The 20,815-nt window shown below is 41.2% G+C and overlaps 1 protein-coding gene across 1 annotated transcript in view; it reads right to left on the bottom strand.

The window, feature by feature from the left end:
• ARHGEF26 (Rho guanine nucleotide exchange factor 26) overlaps positions 1 to 20,815 on the bottom strand; it is a 58,357-nt gene that overhangs the window by 6,810 nt on the left and 30,732 nt on the right. The window contains exons 6-11 of the mRNA XM_056357997.1: positions 20,282 to 20,434; positions 19,655 to 19,784; positions 17,728 to 17,802; positions 16,515 to 16,604; positions 10,049 to 10,203; positions 1,724 to 1,933 (exon numbers count right to left, since the gene is read on the bottom strand). Coding sequence (XP_056213972.1) covers positions 1,724 to 1,933; positions 10,049 to 10,203; positions 16,515 to 16,604; positions 17,728 to 17,802; positions 19,655 to 19,784; positions 20,282 to 20,434 — 813 coding nt within the window. The remainder of the gene's footprint in view (positions 1 to 1,723; positions 1,934 to 10,048; positions 10,204 to 16,514; positions 16,605 to 17,727; positions 17,803 to 19,654; positions 19,785 to 20,281; positions 20,435 to 20,815) is intronic.

Below are 20,815 nucleotides of genomic sequence, written 5' to 3'. Positions count from 1 at the left end.
ACAGGTAAGGTAAGCACAGACTTGCAGTTCTTGGAAGGTTTGTTAAGAGTAAGTATTTGAACACTCTGTAATTATGCTAGAACAACTCAGTGACAAATCAGATACTTAAGTAATGTTTGTAGGTCAAATTGCAATACAGAAATTTCTTACTGTTTAATATGTGAACATATCATTGTGTAGTGTACTACACAGTTATGTGGCAAAACTTTTGATTTCTTCTTAACTTCAATTCAGTGAAAATTCCTTCTGCAACCCCCAAGAAATCCAGACTGCTTAAATCTGTACTGTCGGTCCTCATTTGTTTGCCTCGCCAGCGGAAGAGGTAGCCAGGATCTTGTCTGAACTTCAGAGTGTGATGTACAGAAACTTTCCCTTTTGTATACATACTAGACCCAAGAACTATGTCTGCTCTGTATCTCACTTGATGCCACAAACTTCGGTTTTGCTCTCTCCAGACCTCTTTTAGGTCAGATCTTCAGCCCTATGTGTTAAACTTTGATCCTGTGCTGATTTCAGTGACGTTACGCTGACTTTCTATGTATATTCTGTGCTTTCCCTCTGATCATAAACTCCCACTGCCCAGAAAGTGACAGAACTCTGTGCTGTTTATGAATGGTCTTACATCAATGCCCAACTCTTTCACAAAAATGTGTTCAAGATCTTCAGTTCCTGGCTTATTTTATAAGCATCTGTATGCAAAGCTATCACTGATAAAATGCCTTGAAGCAACGTATGACTAGAATGTACTGTACCTTTCATCACTGCTCCCTTTGCATTACCTCAGCATCATTTCTGCTCCTTTCTTCTGTACTGAACTACTTGGGGAAAACACACCGCCACCAAATCTACTTCTGCATTCAGCTGTGGGTCTGGGAGAGACACTCAGCTGTTCACAGGATGCATAGCAGTGCCTTTGTGGAGAACTCTTGTTTCAGGCCACACCGGTTTCACGTACATGTGAAGCTTTGCTTGTGACGTCTCTGTTCTGTTCTACCCTCCAACAGAGTCTTAAGTTACCCCTCTCAGTAACGACATGCTGCAAGTGCAGCCGCACCATTATTTACTGGCTAGGGAGCTGGCAGTTTCCAAGACAGAGGCATAGTTAATTCTTGACCTGAAGCCCCAAAACAGTAGCACGTAATAACTGATACTTCAATTAACAGAATTTCTACATGTGCATACAATTTTTCATGGTTCCTACACTGTAACCTCAAAGAAAGAGAATAACACTAACAACCGGAGTCGTCTTGTGACAAGATTAGAGAAACTGAGCTAGGTTTGCAGAGGCTTTATACTTCATATCAGTAAATACTTACGTTAATGTCCTGCTGGATATTGGCATAACTGCATATTCTCCTGCTCTTGGCACACATTAAGAATCAGAAAAGCTTGTCGAGGCTACCTTGTCCTGCTTTGAAACTACCCGATTGCAACACAGTGCACATTGCAGCAGCGTACAGGCATCACGAGGAGGGCTTTGGTGTCCCCAAGCAGGGCACCAGCACACTTGACGACACACACACAGGGTCGTTCCGGCAGCAGTGCTCCTGCGGTCACTGCTGTGCAGACATTGCAAAGTGCCTGCTTGGGAACTTGTTTAATTTCATTTCAATTTTAAGTTGCCAGACAGAAGCTGGGCATTTCATACTACCTTGGCTGGGGTGGGAGGGGCAGCCTGTTGTGCTGAACAGGTGAAAAATTACAGAAGCAATCAGTTACTTACTGGGTCTCTGCTCCCAGGAGCATCTCCACTCTCTCTCCTGCGTGGTTACTGAGGACGGCTAGTCTGAAGAGGTGAGTTGCAGAACTCTGCCGTGAGTAGAGCACAGTCGAGGTGTTCTTTACAGGGGAAGAAGTCAGGTCCTCACTGTCGCACTGTTGGACCACCAGCCGGTCCCTTAGAGAGTAATCTGTGACATTGTAACTCTCTTCGCTGCAGAACCAAGAAGGGAATAAATGTTAAACTTGTGGGATTTTTTTTTTTTTTTTCATTTTCCATAAAGTATATCTGGAAGCGGACTCAGTCATGGAATCCACTTTTAGCTACATAGTATGGCACAGTTCTCACACCTCAGATCTTCCATCTTTCTTACTTTGTTTTGAAATTGCCGATTTTGCAAGATACAAAGCAGATCAGGTTTTTTAAACCCTGTGGAATTTCATTTAGTGACACAGTTAAATATGACTTTGGCATTCTTGAGAGGGTGTAATCTCAGCTTCACTGAATTCGAAAAAACAAATACAACAATTACATAGAATTTTACTTTTTTCTTCTGTAGCATCAAATGAACAGCAGACTTTAATTTTAGAATGTTACAGGAAAAAAAAGTAAAATTTCCCTTTTCCTGTGCTTGTACAACTGTGGGTACATACATTGCTTCCAGATAAACACTACTGATCTTCATTTTAAAAAAAGGACAGTCATCTTGCACTCCTTGTCCAATCTGCATGTAGAAGGTCTAGTTCAAAAACTATTCTATGATATTCTGGAACATAACCTTGATGAATTGCTAATTATAAAAATGGGGAAAGGCTTGTCACACATTACTGGTCTTGCAGAACGCACTGTGCAATTTACCTTTTAGAAAGTACTTTGCAAATAAATGGGACAACTCTAAGGGATATGAATAGATTGCTGTGTGTGGTTAGTAACTTTCCAAAAGTGACTAAAAAGAATTCCAGAAGATACGTGAGTTAGAAGCTTTGCTTTCCTTATGCAAAATGTGAGCTAAGAGGTGGACAAAACATTAGATGCTGCAAATCGGAACATAAAAGTGTGACTGAAAATACGTGCTCTTCCCTGAACAGCAGCCTTTCATTTCTAAATGTGAGAATCACTTCAGCTAATCAAGGTCTTCTTGACAGGTGAAGACAGGAAGAAGCATGTCTGGACAATGCAGGGAACAGTTCCTTCAACCCCCCTGTTCTTCAATCCATGACTGTATTTATGACACATGCTTCAGCTCCAGGCTACCCAGATACCTTAAGCAGCGTTCTTCAGCACTCCTATGCAAGTTAAACTAGTTTTCTTAACTATTGCTTTTGCTACTTAAGGCAATACTGGAAATGTATTTCTTCTTCCAAGTGGAAAACAACTGTGCATTTCTAAACGTTTATAAAGTCATGAAACATAGTTAAATAAATAGTTAATAGAATCTACATCACTTCAAGAAATAGCATTTGATCACAAGAATAGAAACCAGCTGAAAAAGGCTTTCAGGATTCCACTGAAAGTTTGCCAGGGTATACCATGAACTCAGAACACTGATAAACTAATTACCTCATGATTTCACATAAGCTTGTAAACTTTTTCAGATTTACTGTCCTACACAGGTGCAACAAGAAAAGATAGAAAAAAACCTTTTACATGGGCATAAAGCCAGTTCCCCCTCCTAGCCCGTATGTTGCCGTGTTCATCAAATTTGTAGTAAATTACATCAAATTTTAAAGTGCAACTACACATATTCCACCTTTAAAGTAAAATGTGTTTAGACCTCAAGTGATGAAAAGCTATGTTAAAGCCTCAGATTACCAAGTGTTTGTTAAAAGAATTTAAATTGAAAAAATACTTGAAGATTAATTTTGCTGCCAGGGATATATGGAAACCTTAGCACTGAACTCCTACAAATCCCAAACACCTGAAACTAAAGCCCTCTGAAATGCTGGTGGTGACACACAACATTCTGACAGGCACAAATGAAGTGTATTCTTACTTCGTGGTTGCTCAGATACTGTAAGAGAACAGAGATGATGACACTGTCTGTGGGGATATATTATACCTGTTTTGCCAACTGTCAAAAAAACCCCTGCGAATACCTTGGTAGTTGATGCAATGGTCTTTGTAATTCTTACTTTAAATTCTTCAGAAAAAGTATTGCGAAAACCCAACTGAGCAACGGTACAACTCAGAACAGAAGTGACTGCTGATTTCAGTGACTTGTACAGCGATAGAAGAATTTATCTTTCAAGTGATGATGGGTCTACAGATCACATTGTATTTATGGATTAATAGTTTCTGCTAATGTCTAGTGTAAAAGTTATTTCAGCAATGTGGGGTATGTTTTTACTTTTTTTCTGTGAATTCAATACTTGAAATGGTTTTTTTTGCAGTGCAGCTTTGTACCTTCTCACATGATTCACGAGAACATGATACTAATGGAACTAATCCTTCTCACAAGTATTTGTTGAGGAGTTTTGGGGGCTTTACAAAAGGAAGCAGAAGCAACAACAGACAAACTTAGTAAGATTTACCATATAGGATGACTGAAATCACTGTGGCTCATAAGGTGATGAATGTTTCCCTGTTTCTTCTTCTCCAAGTCTAAAACACTACCACCAAGTCCCCCCAGCCTGCTGGCGTTCCCACTTCTGTGGGCTGCAACTGCAACTCCCCATTCAGATGCTGCTGACCAATGCACACATACCAAAACTTCAGGGAGCACGGCTGCAAGAACTTAGCTTTGAAATACATTATTAAACATTTAAAAATCAAATAGCTTTTAAAACTGCCCACAGTTTTGATTAACCTAGCTTTTGATCAGACTATTGTTTCCATGTTCCTTAGAGTAAAAAACTTCTAAAAAGCCAGTCACCTAGAAAAATGAATGCAGCAAACTCAAGAGTTCTCTAAAAATGAAGCCAGGTTAATTATGCTATTACACATTACTTCTTGGGTCCCAAAGTAGAAAGAATACAAATAGGTTTTGGTCTGATTAAAGGAATTTAACACAAGCACCTGAGACGCTGGAAGAATCTTCAATATTTCAGCATGTGGGAAGCTAAATTTCAATTTCTGACATACAACCCAGGGATGCTAAAAGGAATCTTTAATTATTCAGTATGCCCTTCTGGGAAAGGTGCGCACACAGCTCTTCCCTGAAAGAAGAAATGTAAAGTTACTGTGATGGTTTTACTGTAGAAAAGCATAAGTGTTCTAAGAGAGGCTGTGAGAGGGGAGGGAGTAGAGACTGTAGATTCAGGTTTCACATTCCCCTAAATCCAGCTCTAAATTCAAATCATTTATCTACAAAAAGATTATACTCATTATCACTTGAGGATAGATGTTTCAAGTGCCGTCCATAGTATGAGGGGTCCTACTGGAAAAGGAAAAAACCTCTTTATGTTCATTAGTCTCCCTCTCCCTTTCTTTTTTCTTAAAATACATACTTCATTAGTATAAACAGGGAAAGGTAGGTAGGTTTTTTTTGGTCTGGGTTTTTCTGGTGGGTTTTGTTTTGCTGGTGTTTGCTAAGTTTGGGTTTTCTTAAGTTCAGTATTTTATTCTGGGCAACCTCTGCTTAGACAAGGGTGGAACTAGCAAAAACACCTAGGGGGATGCTGCTGTAGTTATATTATCTGAAAAAAATCAGGTACTCTATACAACTTGTAAATGCGCTCTATGAATCCTTCCTCTTTCTTATTATCTCCATTCAACAAAATAGTCTGATTTGGAACCTCTAGGCAGTCCTCATCTCTTTTTACCTCCTGTGTCCTCTGGGAGACCTGCACACACTCCTCCTTCCAAACGGATAATGAAATCTGCTGATAAGGCTGACGGCGCTGGAGTGAGCAGATGTACATAAACGGAAACTTAATCTGCTTAGCCAGGCAGTGGAGTAACAGGCAGGACATAGAACACATTCCTTAAAATTACTGTAATCAGATAATACAATAATGCTGAACATTCACTTTCTGTTTAGAGTCAGAACATGGAAGAAGAGGACTATTTTATATCACTTTGCAGGGAATGTGTGCAAATTTTACAGGCACTTCTATGAAGACCTAGTATCTATTGAGGTAATACCATCTGTTCTAGGCCACCTATACTGTAACAGGAGCCACATGGTCAGTCTGCCCATTGCCTTTACTCTTTCCAGCTGCACCACTCAGAAATCCTTGGCATTCCAATAGAAGCTACTTTGCATTTAATCAAAAAATCACCCGTGGCATCCTGAGAAAAAACTTGGCTTTGCCAGAAGCTGTGAACAGGTAACATTCCCAAGCAGCAGTGAGCCTTTGGGTGAAGTCCAGCTGCATTCCACTGTGAAGGTGTCTCAGGAGCTGACGAGCCATAGAACTGTTAAGACAGACAGGATTCTAGTGATACCCGTAGGCTGTTACGGAAAACTGAACATTCAATAAATGTATGCTCATTCAAAAACATAAGCCCCTCTGGAGTTCACCTGAAGTCCTCTAAAAGCACTTGGGATGTAACTGTTGGATTTTTTGAACAGCTGGATAAGGCAGATGTTTAATTGTATGTAACAAAACTGTATTTATTCTGGAGTTCTCCCGAGCTCTGCAGGACACGGAGCTAGCTCACAGGCTCCTCTGAGCATTGTAACTAAAATATATGTAACCAGATCACCATGGTCCCAGGAGGGCATGTGGCATAAACGGGAGGCATCTGACTTTGGTGGAGTTCAAAGCTAGCTGTAATTTTAGCAGAACACTTGTTACAGCATACAAAAGGTGTTGCAGAAATTACCTCCTCTGTAGCCTGGTCCTCTCCAAATCTACCATGCCCAGCAACGGCCCAGTGTGTATCTAAACCCAGCAGTTACACTCATCAGCGGTGCAGGAGAGGTATGGATGAGACTGACACCCATACCTGTGGTTTAGAAAGGGGAAAAAACTGAAAAGTGAAAACTCATGAAGGAAATACATACAAACCTAGAAGTATGTGTATTTAAAGTAATTTCATGATGCTTTGTAGAACCTAGAATCGTTTCTTCACTAGCCCAAGAGAAAGCAAATCTCCCACTCGTGACATAAGTAACAACCATTATACTGTAGTGCACACAGGGTTAATTATGTTGCATGTTACTCCTTATGTCAGAATACTACCTTCAAAATGTAGTGATAGCGGAAGCTATTGGTTTACTGGTCCCTGTAGTGGATGTCATGGCCAAAATGGTGGCAATTCACACCACAGCAAGGAGATTGATAGAAAAAGGACAGAAGCCAGAGAAGGAACAAAGGAGAATGGAATTGAGAGAATGAAACAGGAGGGTAAAACTGCCACAAAGCTGAAAGAACAATACATTAAATATTTAGGTTACTTAAAGTCAGTCTACACTTATCTTTGCAGAGTATTCACAGTGTTAAACTTCACGAATATCTAAATTAACTTCCCAGAAATACCTAGACAGTCAGAGCGAGAGAGATGCTCTTCTAGAGGGCAATCTGGTCCAGCTGAGCTAGGTTGCTGCTTAGAACTGCTCTCCAAAGGGACCTGCCGCCTCCACCCACAGCACAGGTAGCCCTGGCAGAGGACACTGAGCTGTCCAAACACCACCCAGCTCTTTACTGCCTGCCAAAACCCGGCTGACTTCCCTGTTCACATCTTCCTGTGCACCAGCCATACAAAAGTTGGCCTTTCCACCAGGACTACACATGCTGGCACTGCCTGTTCTTTTCAAAGTAACACACTAAAACTTCACAAGTATTCAGAGGGAGTATTCTAATTTTGTAAAATTTTAAGAATTCAGATTGTGTCTACACAGAAGGGGCTACAAGAAATGACTACTGAACAGGGAAAAAGTTCCAAATAAGCTAAAAGCTGAGCAGCAGGGATATGCAGATTTTTTTAATTTTCAAAAATCTTGCGTAGAATGACATCACAAGTTCACATGTACCTTTTTGGCCTAATCCCAGTGCCTGGTCTTGAGTATTACTCAGCAGCCATTTGCCTTACTTCTCCGAAGGGCAAGCATGATAAAGCAACCAACTTTACAGCACACAAATCAGAGCCTAAATGATAACCAAGGTATCTGTAACACACATAAAAATGGACTGCCCAGTAGCTAACAGGGAAAGCATTAAGCCTCTGAAATATTTCATAGAGGCATGAGATCCAGCCATACAGCGTCCGTTAAAAATTTGATAGCTGAATTCCATTTAGCTGGCTTCATGGATGAGGGAAGGCAGTGAAACCTTGCCGTCAGGAGGTGAAACTGTAGCTGAGCAAGATTATGATGGATGAAGTACCATTACAATTAGAATATACACACCAACACAAGACTGCCCTTTACCTTTTCCACAGCTAAAACTTAACAGTCCTCATTATGAGGAGAAGTGTGGGACGCTTCCTCACTCCATACGAAAATCACGGTTCTTCCAACGATGATTCTGACATTGGAAAAGTGTCCCCAAAACAAGGGCATGAGCAGTGATATATGCCGCATCTGCTAGGACTAAAATTATTTAGCCGTCACCAAGATGACGTCTTTGATGGGTACCATCAAGCCTGGCCTTTCAAGAAGTCGGGACTGAGCCACTGCCAGCTGCAGGCGCGAGGTTCTACATATATGGCAAACTGCTCAGACAGGATAGCTGCAGATTAACTTTTGGGTGAAGATTAAACTGAATGATTGGAGCACTTAAGTAATTAGTATTTTTAGTGCAGTAGTGAGGAGTGATATTTTTGTGCCATGTTAAGAATCTTCTGAAACGCAACTGCTCAAGCAGAAATACGAACATTGAAACTCAACCAGCAACAAATACTTCTGTCCACTGCTGAGGTGACCATGGTAACACTGGCTGAGAGAACGGTTCACCAAAAGCTCTAAAATTGCCAATAAGCTTATTCGCTTGGGCAAAGTGTATGAAACCTGCTCAGAGTTATCTGGCAGGCTCGCAGAAATTGGTCTTTTTCAATTACACCCATTTGTTTAGGAGGTCTTGGGAGAGTGACTGTGTGAATCCCATCATTAATATGAGTTTGTTAACTTTGGCCTCATTTCAATTCCAGCAGCTGGAAACTATCGTAGATCAGAAGCCTCAAAGTTTGGATGAGAATTTATAAAAATCTGCTTTATGATCTGGACAACAAGCCATCACATAGGAAACCGATAAACAACGTAACAACACATAATAGATTTTTCAGTTTTTCCAACTCAAACATTTAGTTCGCTACCAACGCAACAATATATTAACAGCAGTCCCATGAGAAAAGAAATGCACTGTTTAAAAAAAGTGTGATACAACTCTGTGCTTCCAGTGAGCCAGTGATTTACCAAGCGATTCTCGTAGAAACATCTCAGCATAAGCTTTGATAAACGCTGACACTCATAAACACGTTTACATCAGGAAGATAGTGGGGAGAAATTACTCACTTTTCTTCTCATCTTTATAAAAAACCCAAGCTTTACTTTAAATATTCCCCCCCTCTTTTACATTTAGTTTTTTCTTTGCTTAAATATTAGCATTTTCTTCACAGATTTTATCCTGCTTCTCAAAATTTACATTGGATTTCACAGAAGGGTGTTGTGTAAAAATAACTCGATTTGGGTTAACTGGTCAACCCAGATGCAAAATAATTGTTCTTCAAAATAGTTAGGTTTATCCATTGATTATTTATTTAACCACCACAACGGAGGATGTAAATTCCATTCAATTATTCTAAACCTCTGCTCAAATCTAGTGATAAGAATTTAAACATGGAGTCTGCTAGAAGTTGTATCCCTCATATCATTCTCAAAAACAGCCCAACTGTGGAAACCACGGAAGGGAATGAAAACTACTACTTGATCCCTCCAAAACTTCTCCCTTTGCTAAGGCATGAAGTATGAACTTTAATTTGTTTGACAATTTGGAATTTCAATTGGGTTTCCCAAAAATAAATCCTGTTTAACAGGTAGTCACTTCCATTTCTAAATGCAGTCTGATAGAGCAGTATTAGAAACTCAAATAACTTCTTTATTTACTCTGACACAGCAGATTAAAACATCTAAATGGTTTTACAGATATTTACTGGACTTAAAACATGTTTAGTCCATATTACATCTGCAGTATAAACCAGAAGAATCAGGCCCACTTGCTTCTCTCTGAGTCTCCTTCATTCTTTGAAACAAGCAAGTGGCTAGAAAATTCTGTAAAGATGCTGTGGATGCAATCAAGTTTGCCATTCCAAAGCCAGAAAAGCTTCAGTTTTCATTTCCCCTCACACACAACAGTTGCAGTAATTTTAAAAGACAACGATAACTAAACGGTTCTCTCCGATTCGAGGGGTAACACAAAGGTGATTCTGTATCAGTGAAGCTCTTACCTTTTCTTCTTGGTGATAATGAGGACGTCATTAAAGAGGAAGAAGTACAACTGCTGTTTAGAAGTCCTTTTAGAAAAAATTCCGGTGTCTTCTACATATGCTGTTAACTCACCCCTTTTCACTAACCATCGTGAAGAGGAAACCAGTGGAAATGGCTACAAAGCAAGAAAGTAACATTTTAATCCTCAAAAAACAGATTTTTAGAAGTCAGGTAACTAGAATACTATGTATTTTGGGGGAAAAATGCTTGAATAAACTTCAAAGGTGATGAGTACAATCATAAAAGAGATAATTGAGGTTTAAGGTGTCTTCATCAATTCATACAGTACCCAAGTTAACAGCCTGCAAATACTTCACCACCACTCAGGCACCTGACACTATGGCTCATCTAAGGTAAAAATGAACAGACTTGACTGGTCGTACTTGGGATGGAACAGCTATGTGAGATCTTCCTAAAGAGATAAAAAATGAAGAGACACTCTTCCAGGAGGAACATGTAAATTTTTGTACAGTAAGTAATCATTCTTTAAGCACATTCAGAACCTAGATTTTCCTCTAGGTACCTCACAGCTTTTCTGCCTGCACAGTCAGAAGAGCTTCAGCTTCTTACCTCAGACATGAGGGGTCCTGTACTCTGCATTTCATCACAGCCCTAAGGCCAGTTAAAACGGCGCTGTACCTTCTTTCTGATGTGTGTTCTGTACCACACACAGAAATGAAAGAAACTTAAAATCCTTTTAACACATAAACACACTGTACATTCCACTTTACAAACGGCTTATGGAGATTGCATCCACAATTAGATAGGTCCTAATGCAGTACTGAACTGTAACTTGACATGTTCAGGGTGTGCAGACCTTTTTTTCCATTAAAAAGTAAGGAAAGTGAAAGATGCCAGAAAGCTTAGCAGTCAAATGTGGTAGCATCATTTTCTACTCTGTCCAACACAGCTACACAAAGGAATGGGTAAAGCAGTATGTGATACGTAGGGCTTGAAATAGCTGCCCGCTTTAATGCCGAAACGCTAATGGTTTGCTCCTATCATAAATTCACTGGTGGTTTCAAAGGCATATCTGAAAGCTTTTAGAGAACATCTCAAGATACCACTTAGGAAAGGCTGTATTAACAAGTAACTGTTCTCTCTCAGGATGAACTTAAGCTTTTTGCCCCATCTTCCGCTGTGTCCGAAAATGGTGACTGTTGCATTTGACCGTAATTGCTTTGTGATTTGCTCCTGCAGCTGACGGGGACAGGCAAGCCAGGCTGAGGGCTTGAGGCCATCGGAGCACCCTCTCGGGACAGAGGCAGCAACTTGCTGTGCGCACGTCACTGCTGCCCAGAAACGTCGGTCAGGTTTGCATAAACCTTCGCCCCTCGGTTTGCGAGGTGTAGGCAGCATCGCTCTTCCAGGGTAACCACCACAGTAAACCAGTTAAGTTCTCCCCCTTGATAGCGGCAAGGGAAGTTTTCCATGTACTTGCTGTTGACCTGCTTGGGGCCTAACTTGAATACCGAAGATGCTGGTGCACCTGCAGGTATTGACCACATGCTGGGCAGAGCATCAGATGTCTGGAACCTTCTCCCAGGCACAAAAAAGGATGAGGCTCTGGGGAACTTCTGCAAGCAAAGCCCGAGCTGCACAGCCTGACCTTACAGCTGGTTCAGCGGGTACACAACGCCACAGGAACAGGAGAGGCAGCTGCTTTGCCCACACTGCTGAACATTTGTACCCAAGACCTGACACAGTAAGTAAGTGCTTACTGCTATATTTTTTGGAGCTTATATATTTTTCTTCATCCCCAAGCAAAATAATCAAATTGTTGTTTCTACTTTCAATGTAACTGGCTTGCTGCTTATTAAATGTGCCTGCTTCCTTTGCTGCTGTTCAAATTCACTGTTGGTCTCACATGATTAAGACTAATGAAGACAACTGCTTTTTACCCCTCATTTAAAGCACCTTTCACATGCTTGTAAAGAAGTATTTCTTCATTCAGTTTGTCAGCTGTCATCTTCATTGGGCCTGGGTTGTCTTTCTGCATCTTTTAATCGCTTTAGCTGCCTTTCTAAGCTAACTTCAACATGTCAATACTTGCCCCACATCCTACGCCAAAACCAAAACAGTGCTTTGACTGGGATCTTGCTGCTGGAAGAATAAAATAATAACTCTAAATTGATGTGCAGACACGCCCGTGGTTTTGAATTTTGAGGTATGATTTTACATTGACTGAAACGGCACACAATGGAATTTTTCACGGAGATGCTTTTTCTACCACCACGCAGGCAGGGAACTCTCTTCCTTGCACTTTCCCTTGGGAGGCAGCTAGTGTGTACCAATAGCAGGTGAAGGCTGCTCATAGCGCAGCAACCCTCGGGAGCTACTGCAGTTTTGTTGATTGCAATTGATACTGCAAATTGTTACAGGTTGAAGAAGCCTTGAGCTTTTTGACCTTGCCCTAGAGTGATGTATGTCCCCACATACCCAGAACAGGTGGCAATGACCATTCAGCGTCACCTGGCACTTGCACACAGGCATCCACTAGAACAAAACCTTTGCTGCACTTTCAGGACCTCTCAACACTTGCATCCTTCCACAGTGACTACAAATAAATACCAACATATTTAATTTACCTGCTGTGATTCCTAGTATTTTTGCATTCACATTACCAAGATAGTATTAATGGATTGAATCCTGGTGAAATTCCCTTTGGACATTTCCTCCAAATCAACCTAATCTCACATATGCTGGTTTTATTGGTGTAACTTTTTTTTTTTTTTTTTCTTTCACATCTCTAGTTTTGTATTACCCATTTGTTTTTTAAATGCATTTCCTACTGTATTCTCCAATTTGGAAATGCAGAATTTAGTTTCAAATCTGTGTTTCATAAACAGATTTTTATCGAAGTCTGTTAGTGTATCGGAGTATATCAGCCTGGTTATAAGTCCCTGTAACTTCAAGTTCATCAATTGATACTGCGATTTGTTTTGGAGCAGTGGCTAACAGACTTCTACCAAGTCAACTTTATTACTTTCTCTTAGGACTGTATCACGCAATTTTTCTTACGGAAGGTCATTTTTTTAAAGACCCCGTTAAAGCCCACAGGGTGTTAATGACAGGCTAGTTTCGCTCAGTACTCAGATACAACACTCACAGAGAACTCCCAAGCTCAGTCATTGAAATCAAGCAAAGTTTTATCATCGTTTGGCTTTAAAAAATTTGGCATACTTCCAATCAAAACTTGGCTGGTTCCATACCTTCAAGTAACATCAAAATGCATTGTTTAAAAATACAGCTTTTACATTTACTGAAATGCAGTCATGGCTCCACGTGACACCACCAGCCCACCCCCTAACAGTTACATCCCACTGCGTTTTCTGTGACACTACAAAACTGAAAGACTTTGGGCTACATGGTCCTTGAACACAGAAGTCACAAAAGAAAAACACACCACAGTTTTTCTGGGGCTGAATTTGAGAAACTCAGGAATAAAAACTTCTGAATCTTCATGAAAAACTGAATTTACAGATTAGCTACATAAAAAGGTGACAATATTTGAGTAGCTTCCCTTGTCTCCCCATAAAATGCTCTACAGTTACATCTAACAAAACAATAAACAAAAATCCCAGAACACAGGGATGCTGAAGCGAGAATAGAAATAGTTTACCTAATTTATAGTGGTTACAAAACAGAGTTACAGCACCATGATGCTTGTTTTACAGACAAAATGTACTTTGAAGATTTCTATTTCAGGATGAACTAAAAACTCATCTGTCCTCCAAGCAAGTTCACCACATTGTCCTATATTCTTGGACTATATTCCAGAGGCAGCTTGTTTTTACTGTAATATTAAATCTTTCCTTAATTGCCAAAAGAGTACATCGTGTATACCATCTCTTTTCTGTATAAAAAAAGCTGTCAGAACTTAAAAATGTATTGAAATGTGGCCAAGGCAGTCTTTCATATGCCAGCTGGCAAGCTCTCAAGCCACTGATAAGGTCTAAACCACAAATATGTTATATTTAAGATGCACAAAGAATTTTGCATTAAAAAACACAGAAAAGCAAAATGGATGAAGTTGTTGTTACTCCCATGAAAACAGCAAGAACTGCCAGTTAGAGCGTGTGCAGCGAATTGTGCAGGGCCTCTGGCTTCTGTGAAGTCGGGAGCAATAGCGTGCGTCCTCTTCCCGTGGGGAAAGTGAGGGGCTATAAACTATACGCACGTAACGCACTGTTCGGTACTTCTGTGCATTTGAAAACTGAATCAAACTGCAAGGTGAATCACCCAAGGACTTCAGAAGATCCAAACTATTTTAGGCTATTATCACCACACTTAGCAAATGTAGCCATGTCACTCGGTAAGAAGTGTTTGTTACAAGTAAATACTGTAATTGCTTACAGTTTTTAGTCCAAGCCTGAAAAGCAAAATACTTGAGACAAGTTGAAAATCATCTTCTGGGGACACAGCACTTCCTCAAAGGCCGACCAAGATCCTTTAAAGAACTGTTTTAAAAACATGGACCTCTACTTACTACATGTGTAGTAGTAACGAAGTCTTCTCACAAAGGGACACTCATTATGTAACCGTGAGACATTGGTTATAGAAATGGTATTTTAACAAACACTGAAAAGAAAAAAAGTAACTGTACTTGGAAGAAATACCTTGAAAGTACAATAAAACGGCTACTAACTATGACTATAGTGTCTGCTATTTTTTCCTGCTAGAAAAACAAAAAATTTTAATACTGCAGTAGCCTAGGAGTTTTTAAAATTACTTGAGGGTTAGCAGCACCTGCACTAGCAAGACAGAGCTGTGGGATTACCAAAGTGAACTGCATTAATAAAGGTGTCGTTTAGCTGGGATTATTTCCCCACCCTGGAGCCTGCTGCTGCAGAGCGTGCAGTCCCAGGCAGGCGTCGCAGGATCTCAGCTGCGCAGCCACGCTGCTGCCAGATGTGCTGTCGCAGGCCGGGGCAGCAGCTTCTGCCCTCAGGCACAGCCAGAGCCAGCTCCTGGGGGAGCCAGCCAGGCCGGGGGGTTGCAGCGCTGCCTCCGTGGACACCACCCTGTTCTCCAGCATCTCCCACAAAGAGGATGACACCTCACACAGGCCATTTTTTTACAGCAGGCCATCAGACTCCTGTACAAACAGACCGTAATTCCAAGTAGAAACAGGCCTGGGTTGTTAATTCATGCTGCTGTAGATCTGGGTAGTCCAATACCAGTTTTCAGACAGTCAAATACTACTGGGATCCTTCCCTGGCCTAAAGGCATTTACCTGAGCGTACTCCTGTCACGTATGGGAGAGCATCTCTGTGCCAAGCAGCAGCAGTTGGCCTCTCCTAACAGCAAAATCTTCACAGCAACTTAACTTTGTCTTTACAGCAAAGAATACTTAATTCAATATATATTTTAAAACCGTTTTGCTAAAACACAACCTTTCTACTTAAAGTGAAAATACTTGACAAAAGTTTTGTTATCCTGCCATCACAGATCATTTCAATGCAAGAATTTCTGTGCGATAGGAAAGTGCTGTTCGAGTCCCACTGTTTACAGCTCCAATTACACACACTAATTCACTCCCTACAAATGCACCATTTGTCCTTCAGCTGCAGCCAGAAGCCTAAGCAGAACGTCAAACCTCCCCACACCTTGCAGACCAGTCAGTTCAGGGATGATGGAATTTACCACCCCTTGCTCGTGCACAGCCAGCCGTGCCAGCACAGCAGACAGAACTGTTCCACAGCTCGCTGCAGCACCTCCCCAAAAAACAGTTCTTAATCCACCCAGCAAGTTCCCATCCTATGAGAGCCTTCCACAGCACAGGCAGCTGGCCAGGTGCGCTGCGCAGCAACACAGCCTCCCTTTGCGCGGAAGGGCTACTGTGCATTCTTCCGCTTTTGTTTCACATGAGGAGAAAGAGACAAAAAAGCAGTTAATACCCTGGCAAGCCGTGAGGGAATGGATGACGGGACGGACACAGAGGCACCGCAGCATATGACTCTGTGTGAGTGGTGACGAGACCATCACACACATTGTTACAAATTACGTCAAACAACAGAAAACCGTACCGTGACTGGTGGCACAGGTGCTGTCCCCCCAGTGGGGACAGGGTTTAATCCACAAAGGTAAACCCAGAGTCTGGGCATACCTCATTCTTCAGTAATTAATGCTAAAATTACTCTTTTTAAAAATACATATCCAGATACTCCCTTTCCCTGAAAAGCCTCATCTGGAAGCTTAATCTGCTTGGTTAGATGCAGCAGTCCTTGGTGGTTACCCTCCAGGCTTCCAGGGCTTCAGCTACTCCAGAACATGAACCTGTCTTCCTTGACTGAAAAGTCACATCAGTATTTACAGCCCATGCTAATTTACTTCGCTTACGCTGGCAATAAACCCATCAAAACTTAACACGCAGTCAAAGCTATTTCTAAGCTACATGACTTATGGTCAGAAGTATCATCATACCTTGATTTTAAATTCCAGTTGGGAGTTGATCGTGTACATCATTTCCGTCCTTTCCATTTTCCGAGCACCTTCGTTGCATAAACGCACCAGCTAAAACCAAGACATTTATTTAACAGGTTTAATGTACTCAAGACTTGTAAGACAAACTCTTGTTCCTTTATAAAACACACTTCCAGGGACGCATAAAATTTATGAAGGAACTGACATTTTCACACTGGATCACAAAGTTTTCAAGACCAGGCTGAAGGTGGCCCCCAGTAAGCAGGTCTGACCCCACAGCCGATTCCACCCAGAGGCTGCACTGGCTGATCTCCTGAGATCCCCGCAACCTGAGTTACCCTACAAAGCCATGAGAATCAGTTGTTCTTCAGGGGAGTCTACATGGTACAAAGGTTCAGCCCAAAGTTCTGACTGAGAAGGGTTACAGCTCTCCTGTAGCCCCCCGCTACCCAACCAGGCCACGCAAACCCACTACACATGCAGAGAAAGCTTTGGTTTTAATAAAGAATGCCCAGTACTTCGCAGCTCCAAACAGCCTACAATGCACTGTAGTTTTGGAAATTCCCAGATCTTGGAAGCAAAAAATAGCTAGCCCTTAGATCCTTAAGTTTTTGTACCACCATGTTCTGTTTTAAAGAACTGTCTAGTTCCAGAACATAAATATTAAACAGATGGACTGTAATTTCCCACTATTTTTTTTTTTAAAAAGGTAATCTGATTGCTCGGATTCAAATGGAAGGAACTGGAATTTATTATACAAGTGCTGTTGAAATTTGCAATTCACTCATGGAAAATGGACTTGTGCTCTTCTGCCATCCGTTCTTGGCAGAAGAGCATGACTACAGGAGAACAGTTTTGAACAACTGACAGAAGATAATCTGATTAATTTACAACAAAAGCTGAAGTTTGCTCAGAAAATTCAGACTTTCACTGTCAGGACAGCATTTTGGCTTTTTTTGTATCTGTGGCCCACCATATGGCTTTCTGTTGGAAGGAGTGGTAGCAAACAGGATCAATTTGTCCAGCTACACAATGAAAGCAGTGAACAAAATGGGTAATAAACATGAAAATTAATTCTCTAGTGACTAACAAAAAGCAAAAGCAGCCACTTCTCCAAGTGGATTTTTGAAATAACAAAAGCATGCAGTGCAATTTAGACGGGAAAACAAAGCAGAAAGAATACTGCATCCAGATTAAACTTCTAGGAACATACCTTGCTCACTTCTTTCAGAGCTTGCTTGCAGTTCTCGTATTTTGATGAATCCTTAGGAGTTTTCTGACAAATAGTCTGAAATAAAATGTCAGTTACTTCAGAAAACTAAGAAGCACAGACCGTAACAAATACAGAATTTTATGTACATATTAATTGGAAACCCAGTGATAGCTGTGGACTGGGGTAAGCGAGGGAACACCAGATCACTCCTTCAGAGTGTGCGGTCACACGAAGGAATGCCTCCCATGAAAGCTTTCTAGAGCCACGTGATGTAAATGATGTTTTGCCCCTCTGGGCCAACCTCCACCCGCAGGCACGCTGCGGCAGAGCTGGGCTGTGCCCTCCCGGCGAGGGGAGTTGCTGCTGCCCTGCCTCTTCCTTCTTCCCAAACCACAATGGGATCCCCTGCAGCCGCACAGGAACAGGTCATTCCTGCTGCAGCATTACGGTTTTCCTGGAAGCTGAACTGCCCACTGAAGTACAACCGTAAGTGCAATAAGAAAACTGCGCCGGGTTACTCTGTCTGACCTTTTTGTGGAAGGTAGGTATTCCCAAAGGATTCACAGAAACAGCTCGTAAGGCTATGCTGTTATGTGTACCGTAGAAAAATATACATAACTATTATTTTATTAAAACAAACAAGCACATGGGAGAGAAGGCAGCTGCAGCATCCAGACAGAGCAAGTACTGGAAAGTAATGAGAAATAAATTCTATGACTTACACATGACAGTTTTAACTATTGACAGAGTTTTTCTTATGAGTTCGAGGTGGAGATGAAGTGCTGTCAGAAACAGGCATCTAAATCGATGACAGACCAGTTAAATCACTTTTTTTCATTTGTTTTAATGTAGTTGGAGCCATATTTCTGGTACTGAAGCCTTAAAAATCAAATTCACTTTGAAGTCTCGATATAAGGTTTACACAACCATCTCCAAGAAAAACAAACAAAACAAAACTGTAACAGTGGAAAGTAAAATGCTTGGTTTGCTTGTTTAGATTCTTTTAGCCAAAGAGGGGAAGGATGCAAGGGGAAGGATGCAAAGAAAAGAAAAAACTGAAGAAGGGAAGGCACACCTAGTGGGTTATTATTCCATTTTTCACCTAGAAACGTACTGCAGGGAAGACAGTTTTCAGTGTCCATGAATGAACTAAGTAACTATCTACATGATCAAATTAATCAGCGCACAGTTTGCAAATATATAAAACAAAACTGTTAGTCCTGCTTCTGGATCCTGCCAATGCTAGAATCAGAGCCTGGATTTTCATCTGCACTGTTGCTGGTGGTCAAGCTCATAAATTTAGTTCTAGCGTTGTGAACTTTGCTTCACAAACGCTCACTGGCACATCATCAGGCTTCCTAAGTCACGCAGTAACCTGCGGAGGAAGGGAACATCCCAGTGTAGCACACTGTGGGGACAGCAAGCGCATCAATACTGTCCCGCTCGCCAACAGCCACCATGCGCTCGAGAGCGGAGTTCGTTCTTCGGGGTTACACCAGGACCCTTTTACCTGAGGGTCTTAACGACCCTGTTCCTGGAAGTATTTACTGTTAAAGGACCCTCACCTAACGTATATGACAGGAAGTCCTGTTTCTTAAACTGTAGGGTTTAATTTTAACCCAAATACTATATACAGGTTTTGTGCTAGGTTCCTCCTTGGTTTCATCATTGTTTTGACCCTTTCCTACACCATTTTTTTATCAGAATGTCAAATATTTAATTTTTGAATGGAGGATCAGGAAAAGGAGATACCAGGCACAGTAAGCAAAAAACCACAACAGCACTTCACAATCAACAGAGCAGTATCTACAGCCCCGGACTTGGTGTAAGTAAGAAGATATGAAGAGAACCAGGAATTTTGTAAGGAACAATGTAACATTAAAAGAATATGCATCAAGGAAAAATAGAAAAATAACTCTGTTCTCACATCCATCAGTAAGGGGAGACGAGTAACTCTCTGCATGGGAAGAATGAGGAAAGAGATCATTGGTAAATTCCGGCAATCTTCATGGGACTCGATCCGTGATAACACCTCTTTAAATGCTGGATTTGTGGCTCTGTTGGGGAAAATGGGAAGAGAACTAAACAGTATGTTTTACCGAAGAATTGTGAAAGTTGCTAGATTTTAAATAAATCGTTATTCTATTAATAGGAAAGTGTGATCTGCAGGAGTCATACTGACTAAGCCTTCAGCTTTATTTACGTACAACGCCAGACCAGTATTGCCATTTAGAAACCTCAAGTTCTCCTGTAGACAAACGTGAGTGCAGCAGCCTCCCGTGGGACAAACACGGCATGTGTGTCTGACACTGACTAAACCATACTTGTCAGTGGAGAGGGAACGTAACACATGACCACAAACAGACCGGCCCGCACAGCCAGGTGTACTTTCACTCTCAATTACTTCAAAGGAACCTGTACATTGAGGAACGCTGAGCATGTAAGTACATGCTCAGCTGGAAGCCATAGGTTTTGCACCAAACACCACAGCCTACTACCCACTCGTCCTACAAAGGGAGTGATTTTGCAATCGTATTTTAAAATCAGTTCTTACAGTAATTTCTGAAGCGTTCGCTGCTGATAGACTTCATTGGTGCAGTATTTTACATATGGATCAAACGTTGAGGAGGTATGCTTTTCAACTATATCACTGATATCATCAATAAAGATGTTGTTTTGATGTCTTGCTTCAAGTTCTTTAAAGAACCTGTGAAAAAATAAAATAAAATAAATTACTTGTTCTTACAAAAAAATTGGACTTTCTCTCACATTTTACACTTCACCTGACACAACCCCTGACTTTCATAAGCTAAGGACAACTTAAATGGTTTGTGGAAGGGCGAGATCAGCTCTCCTTTGGCAGAGGAGTACGGGAAACCTTCAGACGATACAAGTCAAAGGGTGGCGATGTCACCTGGCAGAGCTCAGTGTAAGCGATGCTGGCAAAGCGACTTCCCATTCTCTAGCTGCAGCTGCCAAACCCAAGAAACAGCACTGCTGATCTGGTTAGACTAGAATTTCTAGAAACAAACCACTTCAAGCACACATTAATACATTTCCTCTTGTAACAAAGGCAGTATGATACCAG

This window comes from Falco biarmicus, chromosome 13 (assembly GCF_023638135.1).
Source record: "Falco biarmicus isolate bFalBia1 chromosome 13, bFalBia1.pri, whole genome shotgun sequence".
Classification (NCBI taxonomy): domain Eukaryota; kingdom Metazoa; phylum Chordata; class Aves; order Falconiformes; family Falconidae; genus Falco; species Falco biarmicus.
Note: the sequence above shows the minus strand (reverse complement) of the source record. Positions and strands in the feature narration are given on the sequence as shown.